Below are 24,467 nucleotides of genomic sequence, written 5' to 3'. Positions count from 1 at the left end.
GCATTTCCAGTTTGTTTTGGTTGTTTTGAATAATGATGATCATACCCCACAAAAAACGCTTGACTCCCCATTTCATTGGTAATAATGTTTTATTGTAGCCTCTGAATGGTATCTCACTCATCATTATTCATGGTTTTTCTTAATCATGGCATTATCAGGATTAATTTAGAAGTGTTCAGAAACCTCTTATCTGCTCACTTAAAGAAAGTTACTCCAGTCATCATTCACCATTCAGTTACTATTGGGCGAGTTAGTAATCACAAGCTTGATGTACTGGGTGCTAGGAATTTGGGACCAAATACACTTTAAGTGAATTTGTCCAAACACTTATGACAAAGCACTTTCGTGAAAATAACCTCAAATAAAAGGTGACATTCTGTAGTGTTGCCTCATATGAAACGTTTGATCTCAAATCCAAAATGCTGGCGTGTAGAGAGAGCCACATGTAACATTTTACCTTCACTGTACGTAGGGGAGTGTACATTAGCTTAGTGAAATTCTAGAAATCAGTCAACATCATTTAATTTTTTTTAAATTCAATTATTGTTCTGCATGTAACTTCAACCTCCTAACGTAAAGGTTTGTCATACAGGGCTAATGTTTGCCTGGTGCCACTGTGTTTTGAGGGTGTCCCTATGGTCACATTTAATGTATCTGTGTGTATGTACGCTTTTGTGTGTGTGTGTATATGCTTTGCTATATATGTGTGTGTTTCTCCAGGAGAAGGCGATCCGAGAGCACAGCGCCGGGGAATGGGAGCAGAAGGACCCAGACCTGCCCAAAGAGCAAGAGGGCAGACGGGGCGACAAGGAAAAGGAGCGCCACCGCGAGAGAGAAAGGTCAAAAAAGAGCCGCGATCGAGACCGTACCAAAGACCGTGGCAAGGACAAGAGCCGGGACCGAGAGTGGGACAAAGACAATGAAAAAGAGAAAGACCGAGAACGAGTCAAGGAGAGTGAGAGGGACAGAGACAGGGAAAAGAGCAAAGACAAGGAGTCGCACAGAGGGAGAGATCGAGAGAGGGATAAGGAGAAAGATTTAGACCGGGATAAACGGCGAGAGAAGGAGAGAGAGCTCAGACACAAACAGGGGGAGGAGAAAACCAAAGTGCCAGAGAAGGGTGACAAAAAGGTAGAGTATGTCTGTCATTCTGTGGCTTTGTGCCAAATGGTCCTCAATATAACAGTGGCCGCAACGATGCTTCTATGAGATCCTGAAGTGTGTGTGTGTGTGTGTGTGTGTGTGTGTGTGTGTGTGTGTGTTTAGGCCAGAGTGTCAGAGGACACAAAACACAGACCACATCAAGAGGAGCCCAGTAAAACTGCCAAACCTGAACCAGCGGTAAGCTTTAAATGACTCCAACCCACTTTCTCTCCAATGAGCAGTATCTACTATTGTCAGTCAAATTCAACCAATGCCTACATTTCTCATGCCAGTCCTTTCCATGGTTGTATTTTTGCCACATGTTCATGTTAAGTCTAGTTTGGGAAATGAATATAATCAGTACATTATGAAAGTGACTGGTCATTCGTTAACATCGTACAGTACATAGCAACAAGTCTCATTGAAGACGAGCAAAACACAACAACATAAATAACGTTTTTACAGTTTGGCAGTTGCAATAGCATATGAATGTGTGATGTCAACCCATGACATTTAAAAATGTCTGATTTTTCATTATATTAATGGAGGATATTAAGGTTAAGACTTGCAGTATGTAGAAGAGTGTTGATAAGGGATTGATTTTAAGGGTTCACCTTATTACCTGGGGCAAGTGAACTAAGCATTCCTGCAAGTTGAGCATGCTCTGAGTTTGCCCCATTGGGCAGGTGATAAAAAACAACCAAACTACAAAGAATTATAGTAGCCTAAAACCGATCTTTCCGATTCCTCACCATTGTTTAAGTGAAAGACACAATTTATGCCATTTATGCAAGTTATCCCAGCTATGAGAACTTTTTTACTAATGACGACCCAAATAAAATAGATTCCTGTACTTATCTTTCTGATTCCTCCACTATGTGTAGGTGAAAGGAAATATGGCACTTCTGTGTGTAAATAGCTCATTTATATTTTCAGTCAAGTGAACATGAACTTTGGCCTCCTGACGTGATGGCCTTTAGAATTTTATTTAAAAAAAATGTATTTCAAATATAAATTGGTTAAAATTGTGACACGTTTGGGACCAACTCCATATTTAAGCCCATGATTTTGGAATGAGATGTTCGACATGCAGGAGTCCACATACTTTTGGTCATGGAGTGTAAATCTATTTCCGGAAACCGTAGTCCCAAAGTCCATGACATTTCAAAATAGTTCTGATTGATTACATTTTGATCTCAAAATCTATGTCCACATGGTGTGACACATTATTCTGATTAAAGAACGACCCAGCATTTGGTCACCATTGCGCAGGGGAGGGTTCTCTTACAATGAGAAAGAACGGAAGACATTGCTGGAGCACCTGTTCTGGACAGATTGTGAGCTTTATCAAAAATATTTATCAAATATTGCACTTTTCTGCCATTACCATAAAAAGGGGCAAATTCCTTAGTCCTTTGAATATATAATTGAAAATAATAATTAATTCGAAGTATAAATAGCAATGAAAATATGTGTGGTGAAATCAAATGGTAAGCTTACTGTTAACAATAAAGCCAATCCAGCCTGAGATTTCCACAGGCGTGACAACTTTTTTCCCTTGGTGTGACTTGAAGATGGTGACACACCAGAGGAAATAGCTGTCACCCAGGGGGACATAACCTATTAATAAACTTCTGTAATTGCCTTTTTGAGATGTATTTCTCATCAAATAACACCTATTTGTATTAGACTTATCCTGTATAAATGTTGATCATTTTAAGTGGTTCTGAGTGCAATATTTACATTTTCATTCTCCCACGTCTGGTTTCTCACACCCTGCAGTTGACCTTTGCTCAGGCAACCTCTGTGTCTCTCTCTGCCGTCTGGGCAGGGTCTGGTTATTTTACCTGGCCCTAGTGATGGTGCAGGCCCATATTAGGGACTGGCTGTGGTGCCTCAAAGTCCTGGTTTTCACTCCCTGCATAAGACCATCCATCCTCTTGATCCCTCTCTGTCAAATCATTTTCACTCCCACTGACCGATTGGCATATGTAGTACCCCTGGGAGGGCCCCCATTGGCAGAGCCTCTTTTTGAAGACTATTCACCCTGCCTCCTATACGCCCCAGTCGGTCTTACTCTGAGTGTCTCAGTTTTCCTCCGATGGTTTTCCGGTGATGGTTCTCCGGCGCGGGGCATGGCACGCCAGTGCAGTGATGTCTGGAACGGGGGTCACCCTATTACCTGCCAACATCAGAGATACGTTGTGTTTTTCAAACCCTGTCATTGGCTCCATTGTACGGTATACTCCAAAAACCCTCAAACGGAACACCTATCAAGCCGTGCCTCGGCTCCTATGGCTCCCACTGCATCAGCTGTCAGGGCCTCCCCCTCGGTGCGCATGGGTCAGACCCAACATCAATGTTGGCTACTCTCAGGCACCACAGACGCTTTTGGTGAGTTTATAGCCTCGACTGGTGACGTACTGACATGTAATTCAAATGTCTGCCCTGTCAGCTTTCAATGGTACTTTCTGTGCGTACAATGGTGACCACGGGTAATGTTGGAAACAGGGTTTGATTCTGGGTAGGGAGCCTAAGAAACGGCTACCACATCCACGGAAGGCACTAGGTGTGCAAATGACCCATTCCTGACCCTGGGAGGTAGTGATGAAAAATAACTACAGGAGTCAATTTTTTTTATATATATATATTTTTATACATTTGAGTCATTTATTATCTCATCCAGAGTGACTTACAGGAGCAATTGGGGTTAAGTGCCTTGCTCAAGCAGCTTGTTCACCAAGTCGGCTCAGGGATTCGAACTAGCGACCTTTCAGTTAATTTGACTGCCTGTTGTATATTGTCCATCGCTGTGATATAATGTCCTATGGAGTGACGCCAATTGATAAAGGGGGAATAAAAGGTGTTTTAAACAAAATGTAAAAATGAAGCATGAGGCAAGCAACGGCTTAATACGCAAGTAAACTAAGGACACATTCAATGAATGAAATGGTTAATTAAGTTTGATAAAAAAAATTCAATCAAAGGTGGCCACAACACTTTGAATTGTTTAGACATAGTTTATTGCAACTATATGTTTTTACTTTCATTTTAGAATAATAATTTGTTCACTTTGTTTTGGCCTTAGCAACGACCCTTATGTCAATTCCTTGTTTATGCTCCCATTTATAATCTTGCCCCATCACCGTGTGTGTGTCATGGCCTTAATGCATTTGTACTCTCACCTTCAACCCCAAGGCTGAAGATGATGAACAGGAGGTAGCTACATGCCTAATAGTAATGTAGTTGCTCTGAATGCATTTGTGTTAGCATAGATGCTAATTTGCTCGCTCGCTTCATTTCACTTCAAGGGCTCTTACTCCTTGCTTGTTGCTAGGATAGAACACATTCAGGTTTTTTTCTGCAACTTTGACCAAGACAGCTGTCATCTGCAGCGCTCTGCATTCATTGAGAGATGAGTTATATTTAGCACACGCTTGGTTTGTGAGAGTTTCCAGTCTATTGCTTTATCTTCCGTTTTCAACTCCAGCATTTCAGTAGAATTTCATCATTATTTGTCTATGCTAGCCTATATTTGCTATAAAAAAAAAAATAGAAACTTAATTTATACTTGGTAAGACGAACCATGGCACATATTTTAGGTGGTCATAAGACTGCTGTTGTTTCTGAGACTGATATAGGCTACTGCTACGTCCATGAGCTGATGTTGAATATGCTTTAGTTGTGTGGCACAGATTTGACTTAGCTTAGATGGAACCCATGTAGTACCACATGGTCATAGGTTAGGACTAGGGTGCCATCCATAGAAATAGAAAAGTGGGCCAATATAACATATTAGACTGGCTAATATAGTCTATTTCTATGCTGCTATTAGTGTGCTAATGGTTCATTCTGTGCTTCTGTGCTACCGCTGGAATTATCCACCGAAGCCTATTGAAGATGCATCTGAAGAGGTATCCTTCCTTTGCCTCTATCGCTAGAGCTATTTAGTAGATTCAGAACTGTGTAGAACTCGCTAGTGCAGCATGGCTGCCTGATATAGGTTCACCTACTTTAACATAGCGCTGTGAGCATCTTCAGTAGTTTGTTTGGCTGTCTTAGCGTAACTTGTCATTCCATGCTCTAGGAAAAAAATATAATAATCATAGCAGCTTGGTTTTCCTACTGTTTTACTTGCTTTGTAGCCCCCCTCGGTGGAAGGTTTGGACATAGGTCTGCATTCAGATATTTACTCAACGCTGTCTTTCTCTGTTTGTAGACAGCGGAAGTCACATACAAGCAGGTAACCTCTTATTTTTAAAGAGGGGCTGCCTGTGTTCTCCTTTTCCTACGAATGACCCTGCATGTGTGTATGTTTATAAGTGTGTACGCATGCTCTCCATCCGAAAGGGGACACACTTACCCAGTCATCTTCCCCTCCCATCTCCTCTCCTCAGTCTGACAGTCCAGCCAGAATACCTCGGCCTTCATCTGCCAAGGGGCAGAGGCGCTGGCCCAAAGCAGGAGCCCAACAAGGTAACCCCAAGCACCCCTCAACCCCTCCGGCCTTTCGCTAAAGTCATTCTTCTTTTTACACCATAATATGAATAGATACAAATAATTGTTCTGTTTCCTCTTTTCCAGAAGAGTTTGACAGTGAAGGTGAGTATTTTTCTCACTGCACCAACGGTGCTGGAGTTTTTTCCCCCATTTAGTAGTCCAGGTGGACATTTCTATACGTCTCTGTTCTAAAAGCCCTAGCCGTCAGTATTTCTAGTTCTTGCCATCAAGTTCATCGGCTGTTCCAATAAAACGTGTTAGAAGGGGTGTTCTCATGTCAGCATCATGTTGTAGATGGAGACACTCCGTTGGCACAGAGGCCGGTTCCACTGGAGAACGGAGATGCCACAGACGCAGTGCCAGCCCACATGGCCCACAGGTCTGTACTGTGTGTGTGTGTGTGTGTGTGTGTGTGTGTCAACAGCTTACTAAGCAAATTAGCAGGGTTTGAGGGCACTGCTCGATTTGCACATTCAGCAACAATGGAAACGGTCTCTCCCGTAACCTCACAACTTTGAACCGTCTTTCTGCCCATTTCCTCTGTGTGCCCGAAAAAGTTGTGTAACATGCAGCAATGTGCGTTTGCATGCTACAGCTCTCCATTCACTGACGCAAATCCTCCACTTTCTCCTTGATCAACAACAAATTGCTCCGCTAGTCCCCACTTATAATTTTCTCAGTGTAACGTCAAACGCGTGACTGTCCCATGGTGGAATAACTGACTGACTGAATGGGAGTGAGTGTTGTCGACTGTTGAGGGCCAGTAGAGCAGCAGGGTTTCTCAACTCTAGTCCTGGGAACCTCTGTATGTTCGGGTTCTCACTACAACCAAATACAGCCATTAGACTCTGGTCTATTTTATTTTATTATTCCAACTAAATACAGTAACTTTGTACCCTGTCCTGTTCCTGTCTACCGTTCTTTGAATATTTGTGATTATTTGAAGATATGATTCTCAGTGTCTCTTGGTTAAATGGTTGTCTTTAACCATCCAAACAGATGACTATTGGTGAAGAATATCGCGTACATAGCGGGTCCCCGGGATCAGTTTTGAGAAGCACTGTAAATGAGGCTATTGGTGATAGAGTTGCTTTACTGGCTGGCTGATCATTAGTGTGGACCGTCTTATCTCCCCAACAGGAGGATACCTCGGCCCAGCAGCGCCCGGCCCGCCCCTCCTCGGGTCAAGAGGCAGGAGAGCTACACTGACGTGACCACAGCTGAAAGGTGACTTCCCCTCATACTTTTTTACTTCCTGTGCCACTATGAATTATACAGTAGTCAGCATTGAAGCTCTGTATTTAGCAGTGCACAGCATTTTGGAGCTTTTCTAAATATATGACGTAGAACAAACATGCCTCTCTGACATGTAGATTTAGGAGTCACATCAGCTCTATTTGTGACATTTCTATCTGCTTACGTTCCACAGTGTTTACCTACGGAACCAGGCTGAGAAAATGTTGTACTTTGCGCCATAGCCTCCTTCCTCTAAATTGTGTGTATGTGTGTGTAAGGCTGACCAGTGCCAAGCCCCCGGCGGCCGTCATCACGGAGGGGAAGAAGCTTTCTGAGGATGAAGATGAACAGTTTGTGGTGTTGGAGGCCGCCCCTCTTCCCCCCGACATGCCCGAGATGGTGAGAGAGCACATACGTACAGTACCTTCGGAAAGTATTCAGTCCTCTTAACTTTTTCCACATTTTGTTACGCTACAGCCTTATTCTAAAATGGATTAAATAGTTTTTACCCCATAATGACAAATCCAAACAGGTTTTTAGAATTTGTTGCTAATTTATAAGTAATGTAAAACTATCACATTTACTCAGTACTTTTGTTGAAGCACCTTTCGGCAGCGATTACAGCATCAAGTCTTCATGGGTATGACGCTACAAGCTTGGCACACGTGCATTTGGGGAGTTTCTCCCAGTCTTCTCTACAGATCCTCTCAAGCTCTGTCAGGTTGGATGGGGGGCGTTGCTGCACAGCTATTTTCAGTTCTCTCCAGAGATGTTCGATCGGGTTCAAGTCCGGGCTCTGGCTGGGCCACTCAAGGACATTGAGACTTGTCCCGAAGCCACTCCTGCGTTGTCTTGGCTGTGTGCTTAGGGTCATTTTCCTGTTGGAAGGTGATCCTTCGCCCCAGTCTGAGGTCCTGGGTGCTCTGGAGCAGGTTTTCATCAAGGATCTCTCTGTACTTTACTCCGTTCATTTCTCCCTCGATCCTGACTAGTCTCCCAGTCCCTGCTACTGAAAAACATCCCCCACAGATGCTCCCACCACCATACTTCACCGTAGGAATGGTGCCAGTTTTCCTCCAGACATGACGAGATCAATCTTGGTTTCATCAGACCAGAGAATCTTTAGGTGCCTTTTGGCAAACTCCAAGTGGGCTGTGCCTTTTACTGAGGAGTGGCTTCCATCTGGCCACTACCATAAAGGACTGATTGGTGGAGTGCTGCAGAGATGGTTGTTTTTCTGGAAAGGTCTCCCATGTCCACAGAGGAACTCTGGAGCTCTGTCAGAGTGACCATTGGGTTTTTGTTCACCTCCCTGACCAAGGCCCTTCTCCCCTCGATTGCTCAGTTTGGCCAGCCAGCCAGCTCTAGGAAGAGTCTTGGTGGTTCCAAACTTCCATTTTAAGAGTGATTGAGGCCACTGTGTTCTTAGGGACCTTCAATGCTGCATAAATATTTTGGTACACTTCCCCAGATCTGTGCCTCAACACAATCTGTCTTGGAGCTCTACGGACAATTCCTTCAACCTCATGGCTTGGTTTTTGCTCTGACATGCACTGTCAACTGTGGGACCTTATATAGACAGGTGTGTGCCTTTCCAAATCCAATCAATTGAATTTACCACAGGTGACCTCCAATCAAGTTGTAGAAGCATCTCAAGGATGATCAATGGAAACAGGATGCACCTGAGCTCAATTTCGGGTCTCATAGCAAAGGGTCTGAATACTTATGGTATTTGTGTGTTTTCTTTTTTTTTTAATGCATTTGCACAAATTTCTAAATTGTTTTTTATTTGTCATTATGGGGTATTGCGTGTAGATTGATGAGGAATTTTGTTTTATTTAATCCATTTTAGAATAAGGCTGTAACGTAACAAAATGTGTAAAAAGGAAAGGGGTCTGAATACTGTCCGACTGCACTGTAGGTCATTCAGGTTGCATTTGGTTGTGCTGTTCCCACGAGCATATACTGCACTGTATCTGTTCAAGAGAAGGCAGCAGCAGTGTTGGTCATTCAGCGTCTCTTTCTAATGGTTTCTTCACGATTTGGTCCTTCCACAGGAGCCAACAGTGGATCTCCAAGGCGATGAGAATCATGGTGAGCAATCCTACAAGCCAAACAATCACTCACATTTGACACTGGAGGTGCTTATAATTCTAGTACAAATTGCTAGACCTTTGGTCAGGGTTTGTATCTTAAGGAGCAGTCTGCAGTTGTTTATATCCATTTTCAGACTTTTATATTGATATACCGATTTGATTCCTGAAAAATATAACATATAAATAAACTGCAAGTTTGATCTCATGAATGGTCAGTCCTTGCATCTTTACCTCTGTCAATGAATTTGAGTGGTCACATTTCTCAAGCCCCATTCCTCAGCTATTTACCAAAACAGTGGAGGGTTACCCACTTATTTGAACCTCAGATTGCCACTTTAAGGATGGTTAAACATGGCCAACATTTTGAAAAAACAAATGAACCTTTTTTCATCCCCAGGTGGGCTGGTGAAAAAAATCCTTGAAACCAAGAAAGACTTTGAAACATCACCATCATCTCCAAAGTCCCAAGACCAGGTAAAATGTGTCCTACATATGTAGTGATCTTGATCTCCGCTAGAGGGCAATGCAATGACAGCATAACGAACGACTGTGTTCCAAGTATTTGGCTCTCTCATTCCTCTCCCGTGACTCAATTCTAGACATTTTACTACCTCTCACGGAGTGTACACACACCGCTATTTCTCGACATTCAGTATCTTACGCATGTGGGTTGCAAAACCCCATAGCATACAGTCTATTAGCTAAAGAAAGAATCTTGCAAATGGAGTGACAAAGTTTGCAAAATTGCAAAAAACATTGAACATTTTGATCTCCTCAGTGGAGCTAGAAAAACAGCATCATGCGGGTTGATTACATCAGCGAGAATGAAGATTAAGTCAGCAAAAAATCTCCACCTCTTGTTGTAATTTAATGTGGTTGTTTCTCATTTTATGTTTTGTAAGTGTTTTTGGCCTCAGAAAGCGTTGCAAAAAATGCATCCAAATTAGGCTTATCTAGCTCAATGTCTCAACAACCAGTTTGAGAGAATGTATGTTTTATTTTCTTCTGTCTAGTTCACATGCCTAATGAATACATTTGATCATTATAATGGAAAATAGATTTCAATCGGCTGCACCGATTTTACACCAGCTGCATCATTTTACTAAACTTAACTACATTTCCTTTCTGGTGTGATTTAAGTCTTCCTCAGAAAAAAATCTTCCTTTTTTGGGGCCATGCTATATCCCACTTTTCTACCTTGGCCTCCTTCCCTACCTCTCCCTGTGATTCAACCATAAACTGTTGTCTCCACATTTCATAGTTGATAGATTTTTCATTACTCTGAACATGTCTTCCAGTCTGATGTAACGCCATTATTGCTGCCCCTCTTCTGTTCCCCCGAGTGTGTTTATTGGCCAGAGAGGGCTCCCACAGTTAATATTTGGATAGGGAATCGGTGTGAAGGCCTCTTTTCATGCTCCAGCGGTGTGGGTTGTACAACGCTGCCTGTTTTGGGTGGTCTTTTCTGCCCAAGCGTGCTGCTCCCTCCGCTCCCTGCCCAGCTGACCACCCGACTCTGATGGATGCTGGGTTTTTGCCTGTTGCCTGCTAAAAGGCTCTGTCTAGCCCCCCCCCCCCCCTTTTCCTGACCCCATCCCTCTTCCCCAACAATGTCGCCTGTCCCTGGCCAGCTGCTGATGAGCGGGGAAAATGAGTGCTCCTATCTGCAAGGCGTGCGCCAGGCTCCATCCGTTGTTCCGGCTCCGAGGCACATTTAGCTCATAGCAACTCAGATGAAGTCCCCCATTCCCAGCTTGCCTTCGGATGGACGGCTCCCCCACCCGCCCCAATAGGTCAGATTTCACTGCGCGCCCCTTGTAGTTTTAATTTCAAAATAATCAGACTGGATTTCCCTTTGGTTTCCAAATAAGTTTCCGGTTCAACTTGAGCACAGCCCACAGGGTTATCGTAATTGACTTAATGAGCTTTGGGATTCCAGGCCCCTTATTATAGGGCATCTAATTGGGGGGGGGCTGTATTGCTGGGGCATTCTGCAGTCTGAATGGAAGGTAGGTGTACTTGTACAAGCCACGCTATGTGCTACCCCCCTCGTTACTGGCCTTGCCTCGTCCGCTGTAGGAAGGACTATAATGGCTTCCTTCCTGACATGAAAGGGTTGACGGTCAGTGTAATAGAGACATTGCTCTCTTGTAATCACGGAGGAACATGGAGGGTTAAAACATGTAAACATTGAGCTTCCCCCATCCCCCGGTGTGGGGTCTGGAATTACAGCAGGACGTGATTCTTTCTTAAATGCTTTATCAAACGTTTTGCCGTATCCCGCCACACAAAAAGTGCACCATAGAGCAAATTCTTCTCTGTTTATAGGTACGACCTTCCCCATGACCTTTCAGAACACTTGTATATTATTCTAAGATACTTCTGAGGCCTTTTTATTTAGACAGAATCGGGCCCTCGTAGCAGCTGCGTTTTCACACAATGTTTTCGGACTGTCTCTCCCTTTTCTTACCCCATCAAATTAGCCTTGATGAAAGTTTACAATGTATAAATAAACCCCGTGGCACACATGGATGGTTGAGTTAGAGTCACGGAGGAGGAGTGCCAGAATACTTGTGGCAGAATCGGCAGGAAAATAAATAGTCCAATACCCACCAGGCCCGTGTCTTCGTAAACATTCACCTTTTTTTGTGGAAACGTAAATGAAATGACCCTGCAGCATTCCATTAGCCATATTGCCCTTGCAAGAACTGCACTTTGAGATTCCAGTGGAATGAGGAAAGGTTTCTGAAAAATACCTTTCTGAGACTGGACTCCAATGCAGACCGTGGCGTAGTAGGTCCTATTTTTCTTAAGTCGCTTCAATCACACCAATCGAGTCAAACCCCATAACCTTACAAGCTAGAGGTCTTAGCAGTTTCAACCTTTGTGGTGTAGCCCACTTGGTCAAACAATTGAATCAAGCCCTTTTCCCTGTCCCCAGTCTTGTTCAGAGGTAGGGGTTCCCCCTGTACCCCTGGGTTCAGGGCAGGGGGCTCAGCTGTGACCCCCTCAGGGGGCTACACACTGATCCTAACATCCTGTAACCCCTCTCGCCCTTAGCCTCACTCTTCACCTCACTGACTCCTAGCTATTATTATGATCTGGCTGGACATTTGGATGATGTCTGTCTTCCCCCCCCCCCCCCCCCAAAAAAATAGCTAACCTCTGAACAAAACTGGACTAATCATCATCATGCTGTAATACATAGCTCCTTGGCCTACCTCTGAAACCCTCTCTGGGGACACAATTCAGGGCCCTTGGGTAGCCTGCATTGTCTCCAACTTAGAGCCAGTAGCCAGGAGGTGGATGGGTCTAAAGTGACGTCATCAACTCCTCGTCTCCTTTCCTTTGCCTGCTCTGTTCTGAACACGACTATGTTTTGAAATCTATCGCAGAAGCCAGAGAGAGCCAGAAGACTTGTTCATCTGTTAAAATGTAAAAAATTAAATAATAATATTTAATAACGTGGGGATGAAGGAAACAAGACGAGACGAGGAAATCCAGTTGACACTATTTGGGGCCGTAGTAATGATCCGAAAATATGAGGAAACATGCTGTACGTTCACCTGATCGACACTGGAAATTGAATTTGTCATATACCCTAAGTGTGTCATGCCATTCACCACGGAAACGTTGTTACACTGTTGCGGTGTGCAGTTTATATGTTTGTCGCCGGACATTTCAGCTGACCCACAATTGAGGTTGATGAAGTGGCTTATTACATCAGTCTGGAAGCCAATACTCTGCCCTGAAATGGTCCAGTGGTGGGTAAATGAATTATGTAATTAAAGACGCCCAAGAGGTTGGTAGGTCTCTTAACAGGTTTCACGCCGGCAACCCATTCTTCTTTTTAAAAGCCTTACTTTGTTGACAGTTATTCTCCCACCGCCTCTCACCAGCTCCTTATTACCGCTCCATAAATCATGTGTTTTGCATGTGTTCCCTCCTTTAGGCAAATTAGGCATCAGAGATTTCGGGTGAATTCCACATTGCAGCACAGCAGCCTGCCCTGCAGGCCTGTGAGGAGTTTAGATCCTGCTCTTAGTCGCCGGGATGAGACTAGATGCTCATCAGAGTTTCCACAAGACATAGTAAAACATTATGGCACAAGAGTGCACGTTTTGGATTGATATACTCAGCAACGCATCGTTTACAATGCGAAACCAGAGGGAACTTTCTCCTGCAAGGAAAAGCAAGATTGCTATTAATGACATATCCCTGACACGCTCTGACCTGTATGGATTGACTAGGGGCTCCTAGGAAAAACCATGAAAGACCGATAGAAAGGGAATTGATGTTCAACACTCAGCTGTCTCTGGGTGCCACCTGCTCCCAGGAAGGATCATTGGCTCGGGTCTCCACCAGTGGCGGTCGGTGCCGTTTTACGATTTCCTCTTTTTTTTGTGTGTGAGCATGGCCTTATTACAGCATATCGGATGACTCTTTCATATTCCATTCACCCAGTTCAATGTAACATCGATAGGTTTAGGCCACTACATGATACTCAAATTTGCCCTATACCCATCATGAGGTTGCTACAACCTAGCCTACAAATGAACGTTTTTAACGTAGGTGCACAGGGCGAGAGACAAATTGGAGTAATCAAGGTGACTGACAGTGACCCGTTCAATACCGCCTTGCACACTCTCGCCTGCTTCTCGATGATCTAGGGTGTAATCATTAGTCCAAAACGTTGCAAAACGGTAGTCCATCCCCATTTCGTGCTGTTTGCTTCTGTTAAAAAATGTTTTGCAACATAATTGGTGGAATGAACCCCTTATTACCCGCACACACAGGTCACTTTCATAACAGCCATACACAAACATCACATCTACGTGCTTTCCTCCTATTACGTTGTCCCTTCGCTTGTGGACTTCAGTGCACAACACAACAGCTGTCTGTGATCAGGTAAAAAATACCTCTCCAAGCCAAAACGTCATACCATACCATAACCGCTACACACAACCTGCATTGTTGTCACCATAGTTAACCTAGTCAACATAGCTACTAGAACTAACGCATTAGTAAACCCACAATCCAATGCATGTGTACAATCCCACAGTAGTGTACAGAAAGCAGTTTAGCAGTTACAGTGGAAGGCCCCGCTGGCAATACATTTATAAAATTGAAAGTTTACCTTAGCCAGCTAGCTAACATTAATATCATTCCTCTCTGTTTGAGTCAGGTTGATGAGTAGGTTAAATTAGCTAGCGTAAGTGAAACTGGAAAAACTAAAAACAAAATATCTCTGTCCTGCTTCTACTTAATTTTTAAAGAAATTAATTTGTTCAAAACTGTCCAACTATTGTCTTTCTCTCTCTTTGAGTCAACTATTCACCATGATATGCACTGCAGTGTTAACTAGCTGTAGTTTATGCATTTAGTACTAGATTCATGGAAGTTGTTACTGTGTAGGTCTATGGAAGGGGGTGAGAACCTAGGAGGCTCTTGGTTTTGTATTGAAGTCAATGTACCCAGGGGAGGCCGGAAAATATCTGTCCTCCGGCTACACAATGGTACTACCCTACAGAGTGCTGTTGACGCTACTGTAGACCTTCATTGCAAAACAGTGTGTTTTAATCAGTTATTTGTGCTCCCGAGTGGCGCAGTGGTCTAAGGCACTGCATCTCAGTGCTAGAGGCATCACTACAGACACCCTGGTTCGATTCCAGGCTATATCACAACTGGCTGTGATTGGGAGTCCCATAGGGCGGCGCACAATTGGCCCAGTGTCGTTTGGCCAGTGTATGCCGTCATTGTAAATAAGACTCTGTTCTTAACTGACTTGCCTAGTTAAATAAAGGTTAAATGGTGACGTAAATATATTTTACATAGTTTTATATAAAAATGACAACTTTAAAATGTTCCACTATTTTGTTTATAAAATTCAGTGAGTAGGATGGTCCTCCCCATCCTCCTCCGAGGAGCCTCCACTGGTCTCCACAGCCAACGGCGCTTCCGTTACTGACTTCATGAGCTAATGGAAGAACCTGCCCCCACACCCTCCTCACCCTTCCTCCAGCCACCGGACTCAAAACAAATCATGTTCTTGGGTCGGGGTGAAAAAGAAGAAAGTAGGAGTGCGCTGGACTTGTAGAGCCTGACTATAAAGTGCTGATATATGCTCGCTGGACAGAGTGCACCGTGCAGACCAGGGACGGGTTTTCTTTATATTTTACTGGTTTTCTGAGGGGTTGAGGCTGTGCAAGAGGACAGAAAACAGCGCGGAGCCCGTCGGAGCTTCCGCAGCGCTCCACCGTGGCCAGCGGACTGACTGAGCCGCGGCGTGTTTGTGTAGCCGCAGTGTTCACGGGGTCAAGGGGAAAGCCACCCACATTGCAGGCGACGATTAGACATTTCAATCCTCGCACACTTTGCAAACCACAGAGCGAAGGGAGGGAGGGGGGGGGGGATGAGGCAGCTTGTCAGACGTTTTTGCTGGCTTCCTGAAGGAAAGGAAGACAGTTGACATTTTTTACAGTTTAGTTCTATGTAGTTTAGCGTGTTTCTAAGCTTTAATTATTGAGTTGGCTTGTTTTTATAAGCGAAATGATAAGAAGCTAGCTCGTAATGAAAGTTGGATTAGTGGCGCTTAACGTGAAGTTTTGCCCACCTATCTGGCCTAATACCTGAGTCTATGATGGTTGGTCTGTTTTGAAGGGGACGTTATTGGTTAGTTTACACTGTCATGTAGCGGGAATGTGATTTTTTTTTTACAGACCCGTGAAAGCAGGTGTTTCAATCTCGAGGCCAGAATGACACATTGGCCCAAGAGTTGAACTTGAAAGGGACATAATTGTAGTAGTTGTTACCGAATACTGTAGTAAAATAACTTCACTGCCACAGCCTGTTACTAAAATAAACAAGGGGTTTTAATTCCACAGGAGTGTGGGTGGGTACCATTTAGTGTGTGTGTGTGTGCGCGCCTGCAGTGCCACACACACCAGCCTGCAGACCCAGCTGAGTAAACGTCCCTGGCCCTCACTGTGCCAAGGGGAGGCCCTCCACCCCCCTCCCATCCTGGGGCTGAGGGGTGACTGGGGCAGAGCAGGACTTCCTAGCCACATACCATACAGAGGCCTTCACCAGCCAGTCCCCCCACATTAGCCAGCATAATTCAGCCACGCGTTTGATATTTATATACACAGCCTAGGTTTATATAATTCCTGCCTAACATTTTTAGCCTTGAAATCCTAAACCACTAAATGCAGCCCTGCAACTGGCTCTGTACATTTGATACTTTTTATGTGATTCGGTTTAAGTAGCCTCTGGTAGAGTTGAGGAGTGTGTGCATGCACATTTGGTAGAGAATTTTAGCATTATTACAGACATCCAAAAGCTATGAAGAGTTGCTTTGCAGCACATCACAACATATGTGTGACCTTGTACTGACATTTATTAAAAGTCTATTTTAAGATTAACATGTAATGCTCTGAATTTATAAAATACATCGGCCAATTCAGAAGGGAAGAGAAACTTTGGAGGTAGCTCTCAACTAGTTTCTTTCTGGGATCACTTTCGCAATTACTGGGCTGGCACTGTATCAGTCCCCTGTAGATGGCGCACTCTGCCCATAATAAGTCTGCCACCTGAGACAGCATAGACAGGGAAATAGGCAGTTTCCGTTTTGCCTACTCACAAATTTGATTTAGAACGTCATAATTTGGGATATCAATACATTGTAGCCTTAAGTTTAGTTAACACAATCATGTTCAACATTAATTCATTGTTTCTATTTATAGTTTTATTGTTTAGGGGTAAGGCAAGTCCTGTACCTTTACCTAAAGTGGATATACGCCAATCTTTGTCTGAGACTCTATTTCCTAGACCCTTTAGACCAGGGGTGTCAAACTCAAATACCCAGTGGGCCAAAATGTAAAACCTGAACAAAGTCACGGGCCAACATTGAACAAATTAACCTTTTAATATGGACCCAAACAAGTTTTGCTTTAACATTGAATATGGAACAAGCATCGCTTATTACCAGACAATATATAATTTAATAGTGGAGACATGCAACATCGAATTTCAAATGAAAAAACACATCAATGGCATTCATTTATTAAATACATTTTTTTTTAATAAAAATGGTATGCCTCTTTTCTATTTGCAGCCTTCTGATTTAAATACCAAAATAAACTTTTTCCACTGGCTAATAATTTTACAAATAAAATGATAATAAATCAATCAACCATTCAAGCCCATGCCTTGTAGCAAGAAAAAGTGCATAAAGAAAACGTTAATTATTGCACACTGGTCTAATCTGATGTGCCCAAGCCAGATACCTGGCATCTCTTCTTGGATGCTAGTTCATCAATGTCTGGGCTCAAGCTCTGAGCTGAAGAAATCCTCAGTATCGAGCGAAGATGTTCATCAGTCAGACGTCTCCTGTGAGTTGTTTTGGTCATCTTCATCGAGGAGAAAAGTTGCTCGCATAGATAAGTGCTGCCGAACATGGAGAGCATCTGAGCAGCTTGGGTGCGGAGCTGAGGCATTGTGTCAGGGATGAACCGTGGAAACTGTGCGGCGCCCACAGCATCATACTTTGACTTCAGCGTGTCGTTGCACTGGAGTTCAATCAGCTCCATTTGGATGTTGGTTGGTGCATTTTCCACATCAACTGCGAAGGGATTACTAAGCAGTTCAAACTTGCATTTCTGGGCATCGAAGTCGGCAAATCGCCGGCTAAACTCAGCGGCGAGAACACTGAGTTTTTCAGCAAACTGTGCGCATGGGAACACGGCGGTAGAGATCTGCGCTTTTATGGATTGGCAGCAGGGAAAATGGCAAGGGTTTCCTTGCAGCATCTGATTCTCCCACAGGCACAGTTTAGTTTTGAAGGCCCTCACTGCAGCGTACATGTCTGTGATGATGCGCCCCCGCCCCTGAAGCTGCAGGTTCAGCGCATCGAGATGGCTCGAGATGTCACAGAGAAAGGCCAGCTCACACAGGAACTTTTGCTCCCGGAGCTCTGCTGTATCCTTCCCTTTGGTTTCCAGGAATTGACATATTTCCTCACGCAGCTCAAAACATCTGTTCAGTACTTTTCCTCTTAGCCATCTCATCTCTGTGATACTCCAGAAAAGATTTAAACTGGCGGTGATTTAGACCTTTGGCTCTTATAAAGTTAACTACCTGTGTTACTGTGGTCATAACATGTTCCATCTTTAGGGCTTTGGCACACAGTGCTTCCTGATGTATGATGCAGTGGTAAACAGTTAGCTCACCTGCACAGTTCTCTTCCCGCATCTTCTCCCGAACCATGCCCACCAGTCCACTCTTTTTACCGCACATCGCTGGCGCACCATCTGTCGTTAATCCAACGAGTTTATCCCACGGCAGCTTTATTTCAGTTACACATTTGGAAACCTCCTCAAAGATTTCCTTTCCTGTGGTTGTGCCATGCATTGATTTGAATCCTAATAGCTCCTCCGTAACACACAGATTTGAGTCCACTCCACGGATGAAGACTGACAGCTGAGCAGTATCAGATGCGTCGCAGCTCTCATCCACAGCGAGGGAGAACGCAACAAAATCTTTTCCCTTTTCCATCAGCTGGTCATACAGATTGGTGGCAAGATCACATGTGCGATCAGCTACTGTGTTCCTGCTCAGGCTCACGTTTGAAAATGCTTGTTTTTTCTCTGGGCATACGAGGTCACAAACCTTCATCATGCACTTTTTCATGAACTCTCCCTCATTAAAGGGCCGGGCTGATTTTGCGATCTCTGCTGCCACTATATAACTAGCCTTTACAGCAGCCTCGCTTTGTGATGTGGCTTTTTTAAACATATTCTGTTGTGAAACCAAACTTCTTTTCATCTCCTCTACTTTCTGGCTCCTTTGAGTCATGTCCAGGTCCTTGTATTTGTCATGGTGTTTCGTTTCATAGTGTCGTCTAATGTTGTACTCCTTACTTACAGCCACGTTGACTCTAAACAGATATTCTGCCTCCCACTTGTCCAGAAAGCTCCTGTTTTCTGCCTTTCTTTTCGCCATTTTTGGGAAGGGTTAGCTCGCTGACAGTTGTAGCGTCTATGTTGCTATGACTACTGTCACAGAGGAGAGAGCGTTTCTGGGTCCTGCCCTGATTGGCGTGCGAAAACAGCAGAGCATTATGGGATTCGTAGTATTAGTGGTGAATGCGCTCGCTGTATAATACCGGCGGGCCAGCTCTAGTAGTAATTTGGTATTGTCTCGCGGGCCAAATATAATTACCCCGCGGGCCAAATTTGGCCCACGGGCCAGAGTTTGACACCCATGCTTTAGACAGTCCTACAATGCTTTAACCTTTTCTTTATCAAATGATCCATAGAGGGACCACTCTGAACATTTCTCAAAATATGTTTTGCACCACTTACGTACTCCTACGTGTGGGTGTGCAAGTTGTTTATTATTTTTCTCCATTGTTACTTTATCAAATCTCTAGTAACCCAGTATACTTCACCAATTCCTCCTTTAGACTAGTGTTCTATTCTTTCAGGGGTTTAGATATTTACACTAGTTGTTCTCTTTAACAGCATATTCGGGAATAGTACGTTCTCCTTTCATATCTCTCACATACACAGATTCCCTATATAATGTTATAGATCAACGTGAATCCCTACAGACATCACACCACTCATGTGCATCTTCAACGACTCAAAATGCCTACAGTAACACCTTGTGCGATTATCAGTGGTTCTCGGACCACGTAGACTATCGTTACATCCTATGCCATATGTATCTTCAACGGTTCTTTTGCCGCAACATCCTATACATATAAAATAACACTGCTATTAGTAATGGCAGCAGACACACAGAGACACTTCTTCGGTATTTACCATATGTATCTTCAGTGGTTTTCAGACCATGTAGACACTTCTCTTTATAAATGCCAACAATTGTCAGTGGGGCCTCCTGCCCTCACTCTAGCCTTCTCTGAAGACTAGCTTGCCGCCACTTCCTATACATATAAACTCAGCAATAAAAGAAAAGTCCCTTTTTTCAGGACCCTGTCTTTCACAGATAATTCGTAAAAATCTGTTTCCCATGCTTGTTCAATGAACCATAAACAATTATTGAACATGCACCTGTGGGACGGTCGTTAACCTCTCTGGGATATGTGGGACGCTAGCGTCCCACCTGGCCAAAAGCCAGGGAAAATGCAGAGCCAAATTCAAATAAATTACTATAAAAATCAAACTATCATGAAATCACACATGTAAGATACCAAATTAAAGCTACACTTGTTGTGAATCCAGCCATGTCAGATTTCAAAAAGGCTTTTCGGCGAAAGCAGACAATGCTATTATCTTAGGATAGCACCTCCGTAAACAAAGAGAGAAAGCATATTTCAACCCTGCAGGCGCGACACAAAACGCAGAAATAAAAATATAATTCATGCCTTACCTTTGACGAGCTTCTTTTGTTGGCACTCCAATATGTCCCATAAACATCACAAATGGTCCTTTTGTTCAATTAATTCTGTCGATATATATCCGTTTGCTGAAAATAAACGTAGTTGACAGGGAGAGGACGTTTCTTTTTTTGCTGAGTTTATATTAACTGTAGATAACGTTATAGATCAAAATACTCAGCTCACAGAACTGGCTGGGTTATCCATTCAGACCTCTTTCACACTGGAGCCAGTCTCCTGACAGCTCTTATTCACTCAGTACTTAATTGTAATAATGTATCTTATTATCCAAATTTCAATCCGTTTAACACGTACTTTCCACACTCCCACAACTCTCACATCCACATTCACTTAGTACTATTCCCAAACACACTCGGTTATCTCCCTAATTACCCCATGTGCATCTCAGCACCATATGTATCACATACATATATAATAACACCATATGCTACCAGTAGTGGCTGCAGCCCATGTAGACACGTCAGCGGGGCTTTTCATGGTACCGTTACTTGCCCTTCTCTATAAGATTGGCTCTAACCTTCTTCTGTCATATGTATCACCGCCATGGTTCCTCTATAGTCTCTACAGTCGCCATAGTCTCTAATGTCTATCCGTCCCTATAGCATCACAGTCCCTATAGCATCCATAGTATCAATAGTTTATATAGTCATAAATGCTATGTTTTCTATAGACTCTATAGTTTATGCATATAGAATAAAATAACATGCATATAGAACAACACACATACTTTCACACATTCACTCAGTACATATTATCCAAATTTCAACCACCTAACTAATATTTCTTAATATCCAAATTTCAAGCTTTTATTATCCAAATTTAAATCTGCTTAATAGGAACATTTCTATCCTGCTATTGTCCCAATTTTCAATTATCTTAATAGTTTCCACTCTCACAAAGCTTTCACGTTCACTACACTCACACAATTCACATTCACTTCGTGCTGTTACTTGACTTAGGACTAGTGGTACCCTCCTCCAAGTAACAGCACAAAGGGAATGTGAATTGTGTGAGTGTAGTCAATGTACATGTGAACGTTGTGTGAGAGTGGAAACTGTTAAGCTGATTTGAAATTGGGATGATAACAGGATAGAAATTTGCTTATTAAGTAGATTGAAATTTGGATAATAAAAGCATATTTTTTTTACAAATTCATTTAAATTGACTTACTGAAATCAGAAGACATGTCCCTCAATTGCTCGCGGGGAATGTGTCTCCTCCAGGGCAGCTCACAGTAAGGGTCTGGTCTGAGCGGGTCTTTTGGTCAGATGGAAATTTCCCTCCCGCTTCATAAAATGCGCCACCGGTTATCCTCGCAGACCCCCTCTGGAAAGCTCTGCAGGCAGAATCAATCATCCTGTTCGTTGACGCCAAATTGTTTTGAAAATTCTACACAGGGACACTCGAAGTCAATATTAAATGTATCATTCTTTATTAGCAGCGTGATGAAGAGGTTCCAACCAACTCAATGCACCAAGTACACATGTCCATCAGGAGCTCTACCGGGGCAGTCCTGTTAGTTATATTATATACTGCAGACAAGTTATATTTGCATGATTTAGCTTTATTCATCATTCACAATTAATTCATCATTCACGTTCGCTTCATTCATTTGACCGACCAATACTGGTTCATGCATGTGACAGACCAATACCTCACGAGGCTTCTTCTCTAAGTTGAGACCTTGAAACTGAGAGATCTTTTGTTCTTAAAGCAAGGGTCTGGGTGTACTGCCAAATTGCAGATACTGATTGTGAGGATTTGTTCAATCAGTCACTTGCACGAACATGAAAATTATTCATTAGAAAAGCACAAACATCCAAAATCCAGTTTTTCTATATTGTAACAATCTTTCTTGGCTTCTCTCCTACTCCATCCATCTATCCACCCCTTCTCTCTATCCCTCCATCTATTCATCATCCCTCATTTTCTCCAGAGCCTGGTGTCAGAGGTGTCCAGGAAGAAGGAGCGGGACCTGGTGTCTAGGGAGATTGAGCGGCTGCGCTCGTCCATCCAGACAGTGTGCCGCAGCGCCTTGCCCCTAGGCAAGATCATGGATTACATCCAGGAAGACATGGACGCCATGCAGAACGAGCTGCACACCTGGAGGAGGGAGAACAAGGAACATGGGCAGGCCCTGCTGCATGAACAGAGGTTTGGAGGGCTACACACACACACACACATCTTACACAAACACACACTAAAGCAGGGTACTCCAACCCTGTTCCTGGAGAGCTACCATCCTGTAGGTTTTTGCTCCAATCCTAATCTAGATACCTGATTCTAATAATTAGTTGGTGGATAAGCTGAATCGGTTTAGTTACAACTGGGGTTGGAGCGAAAACCTACAGGAGGGTAGCTCTTCAGAAACAGGGTTGGAGAGCCCTGCACTAAAGCCTGGAGGTAGGAAAACAAGGAGCACACACAGGCCCTGATGCAGCAACAGATCTGGAAGACCACCAACTCACACATTCTCACACACACACACGACTTGGCATACATTTATATTTTGGGGTGTTTACATCTTTTCCAGAGTGACGGACAGCGCGGTGGAGCCTCTGAAGGCCGAGCTAGCCGAGCTTGAGCAGCTGATCAAGGAGCAGCAGGACAAGATCTGCGCCGTCAAGTCCAACATTCTGAAGAATGAGGACAAGATCCAGAAGATGGTAACCAGCATCAACTTCTCCTCGCGAATATGAGGGGGAGCCAAGGTCCAAATAAAGGATTATCGCCTTTAAAAAAGGACCGAGCGTTCAGGGTGAGCCTGGTTCTTACTTAGTCTGGTGAAGTCCGAAATGGAGGCCTCAACTGCACTTTTACACACACACGCACACACTGACTGACTGGTTAGTGGAGAGAGGGTTCGAATTCAACCCCCTAGGGAGGGAGAGAGACGCATGTTATTTTGCTAGTGCTCCATCCACTTTAAGGTGATTGACACACCTTTACTACACTGAACAAAAATATAAACCCAACATGTATAGTGTTGAATCCCATGTTTCATTAAATTAAAATATCCATACGAACTAATAGCTTGGTTCTCTCAAATGTTATGCACAAATTTGTTTAGATCCCTGTTAGTGTGCATTTCTTATTTTCTGCTCCATTTCTCCATCCACCTTACAGGTGTGGCATATCAAGAAGCTGATTAAACAGCATGATCATTACACAGGTGCACCTTGTGCTGTGGACAATTAAAAAGCCACTTTAAAATGTGCAGGGTTGTCACCAACACAATGCCACAAATGTCTCTACTTTTAAGGGAGTGTGCAATTGCCATGCTGACTGCAGGAATGTCCACCAGAGCTGTTGCCAGAGAATTTAATGTACATTTCTCTACCATAATCTGCCTCTAACATTTGACAGTTCTTCCAACCAGTCTCACAACTGCAGAACACGTGTAACCACGCCAGCCCAGGACCTGCACATCTGGCTTCTTCACCTGCGGGATTGTCTGAGGAGGGGTGGGAGGGGTGCTGAGAAGTATTACTGTCTGTATTAAAGCCTTTTTGTGGGGAAGAATCATTCTGATTCGCTGGGCCTGGCTCCCCGGTGGGTGGGTCTATGCCCCCTCAGTCCCACCCATGACTGCAACCCTGCCCAGTCATGTGAAATCCATTGATTAGGGGATAATGAATTTCTTTCAATTGACTGATTTCCTTATATGAACTGTAACTTAGTAAAATCTTTGAAATTGTTACATGTTGCGTTTATATTTTTGGTCCGTATAGTTTCGTGTTTTTTGACATTACAATGTATATGCGTTATGGGAATTAAGGCTTGACATTGGAGTTATTTTACAGCTTCAAGCAAAGGGCACATGGACCAAGCCAATACCCTCCACATCTACTTGATATACATTTGATACAGACATCTGTAATTTTTTAACATGTCTGTCTATTAACAATTATGTTTACCTGAAGCTTCTTCAAAGCCTGTACAAAGCAACAGGTCTGAGGTTTGCTGAGGAGCTAGGGACGCCACGAGCAGAAGACATGGCAGTCCTTTGACTCTTCCTTCTGTCAACCACTATGCTTATCCCAGATCTGTTTGTGCGTTCTGGCCAAGGTCAG

At 43.6% G+C, this 24,467-nt stretch overlaps 1 protein-coding gene across 11 annotated transcripts in view; it reads left to right on the top strand.

Moving 5' to 3' along the window:
• Nucleotides 1-24,094, top strand: part of LOC110520000 (intraflagellar transport protein 54) — a 43,176-nt gene extending 19,082 nt beyond the window's left edge. For 2 of the 11 annotated variants that reach the window (XM_021596945.3, XM_036974210.2), the window contains 13 exons: nt 721-1,131; nt 1,267-1,341; nt 5,034-5,057; nt 5,363-5,386; nt 5,541-5,619; nt 5,728-5,745; nt 5,938-6,022; nt 6,784-6,870; nt 7,158-7,278; nt 8,937-8,973; nt 9,373-9,449; nt 22,331-22,548; nt 22,928-24,094. In XM_021596945.3, the coding sequence (XP_021452620.3) occupies nt 721-1,131; nt 1,267-1,341; nt 5,034-5,057; nt 5,363-5,386; nt 5,541-5,619; nt 5,728-5,745; nt 5,938-6,022; nt 6,784-6,870; nt 7,158-7,278; nt 8,937-8,973; nt 9,373-9,449; nt 22,331-22,548; nt 22,928-23,093 (1,422 nt within the window). In that variant the 3' untranslated portion in view covers nt 23,094-24,094. Of the gene's footprint in view, nt 1-720; nt 1,132-1,266; nt 1,342-4,341; nt 5,058-5,362; nt 5,387-5,540; nt 5,620-5,727; nt 5,746-5,937; nt 6,023-6,783; nt 6,871-7,157; nt 7,279-8,936; nt 8,974-9,372; nt 9,450-22,330; nt 22,549-22,927 lie in introns of those variants that run through there. The other 9 variants (XM_021596947.3, XM_090229572.1, XM_021596950.3 and 6 more) reach the window with 6 other exon arrangements.
• Nucleotides 24,095-24,467: the final 373 nt, after the last annotated feature.

This window comes from Oncorhynchus mykiss, chromosome 3 (genome assembly GCF_057628025.1).
Source record: "Oncorhynchus mykiss isolate SJ-2025 chromosome 3, ASM5762802v1, whole genome shotgun sequence".
NCBI classification, from domain to species: domain Eukaryota; kingdom Metazoa; phylum Chordata; class Actinopteri; order Salmoniformes; family Salmonidae; genus Oncorhynchus; species Oncorhynchus mykiss.
The sequence above is the reverse complement of the archived record's forward strand: the minus strand, read 5'-3'. Positions and strand labels throughout refer to the sequence as shown.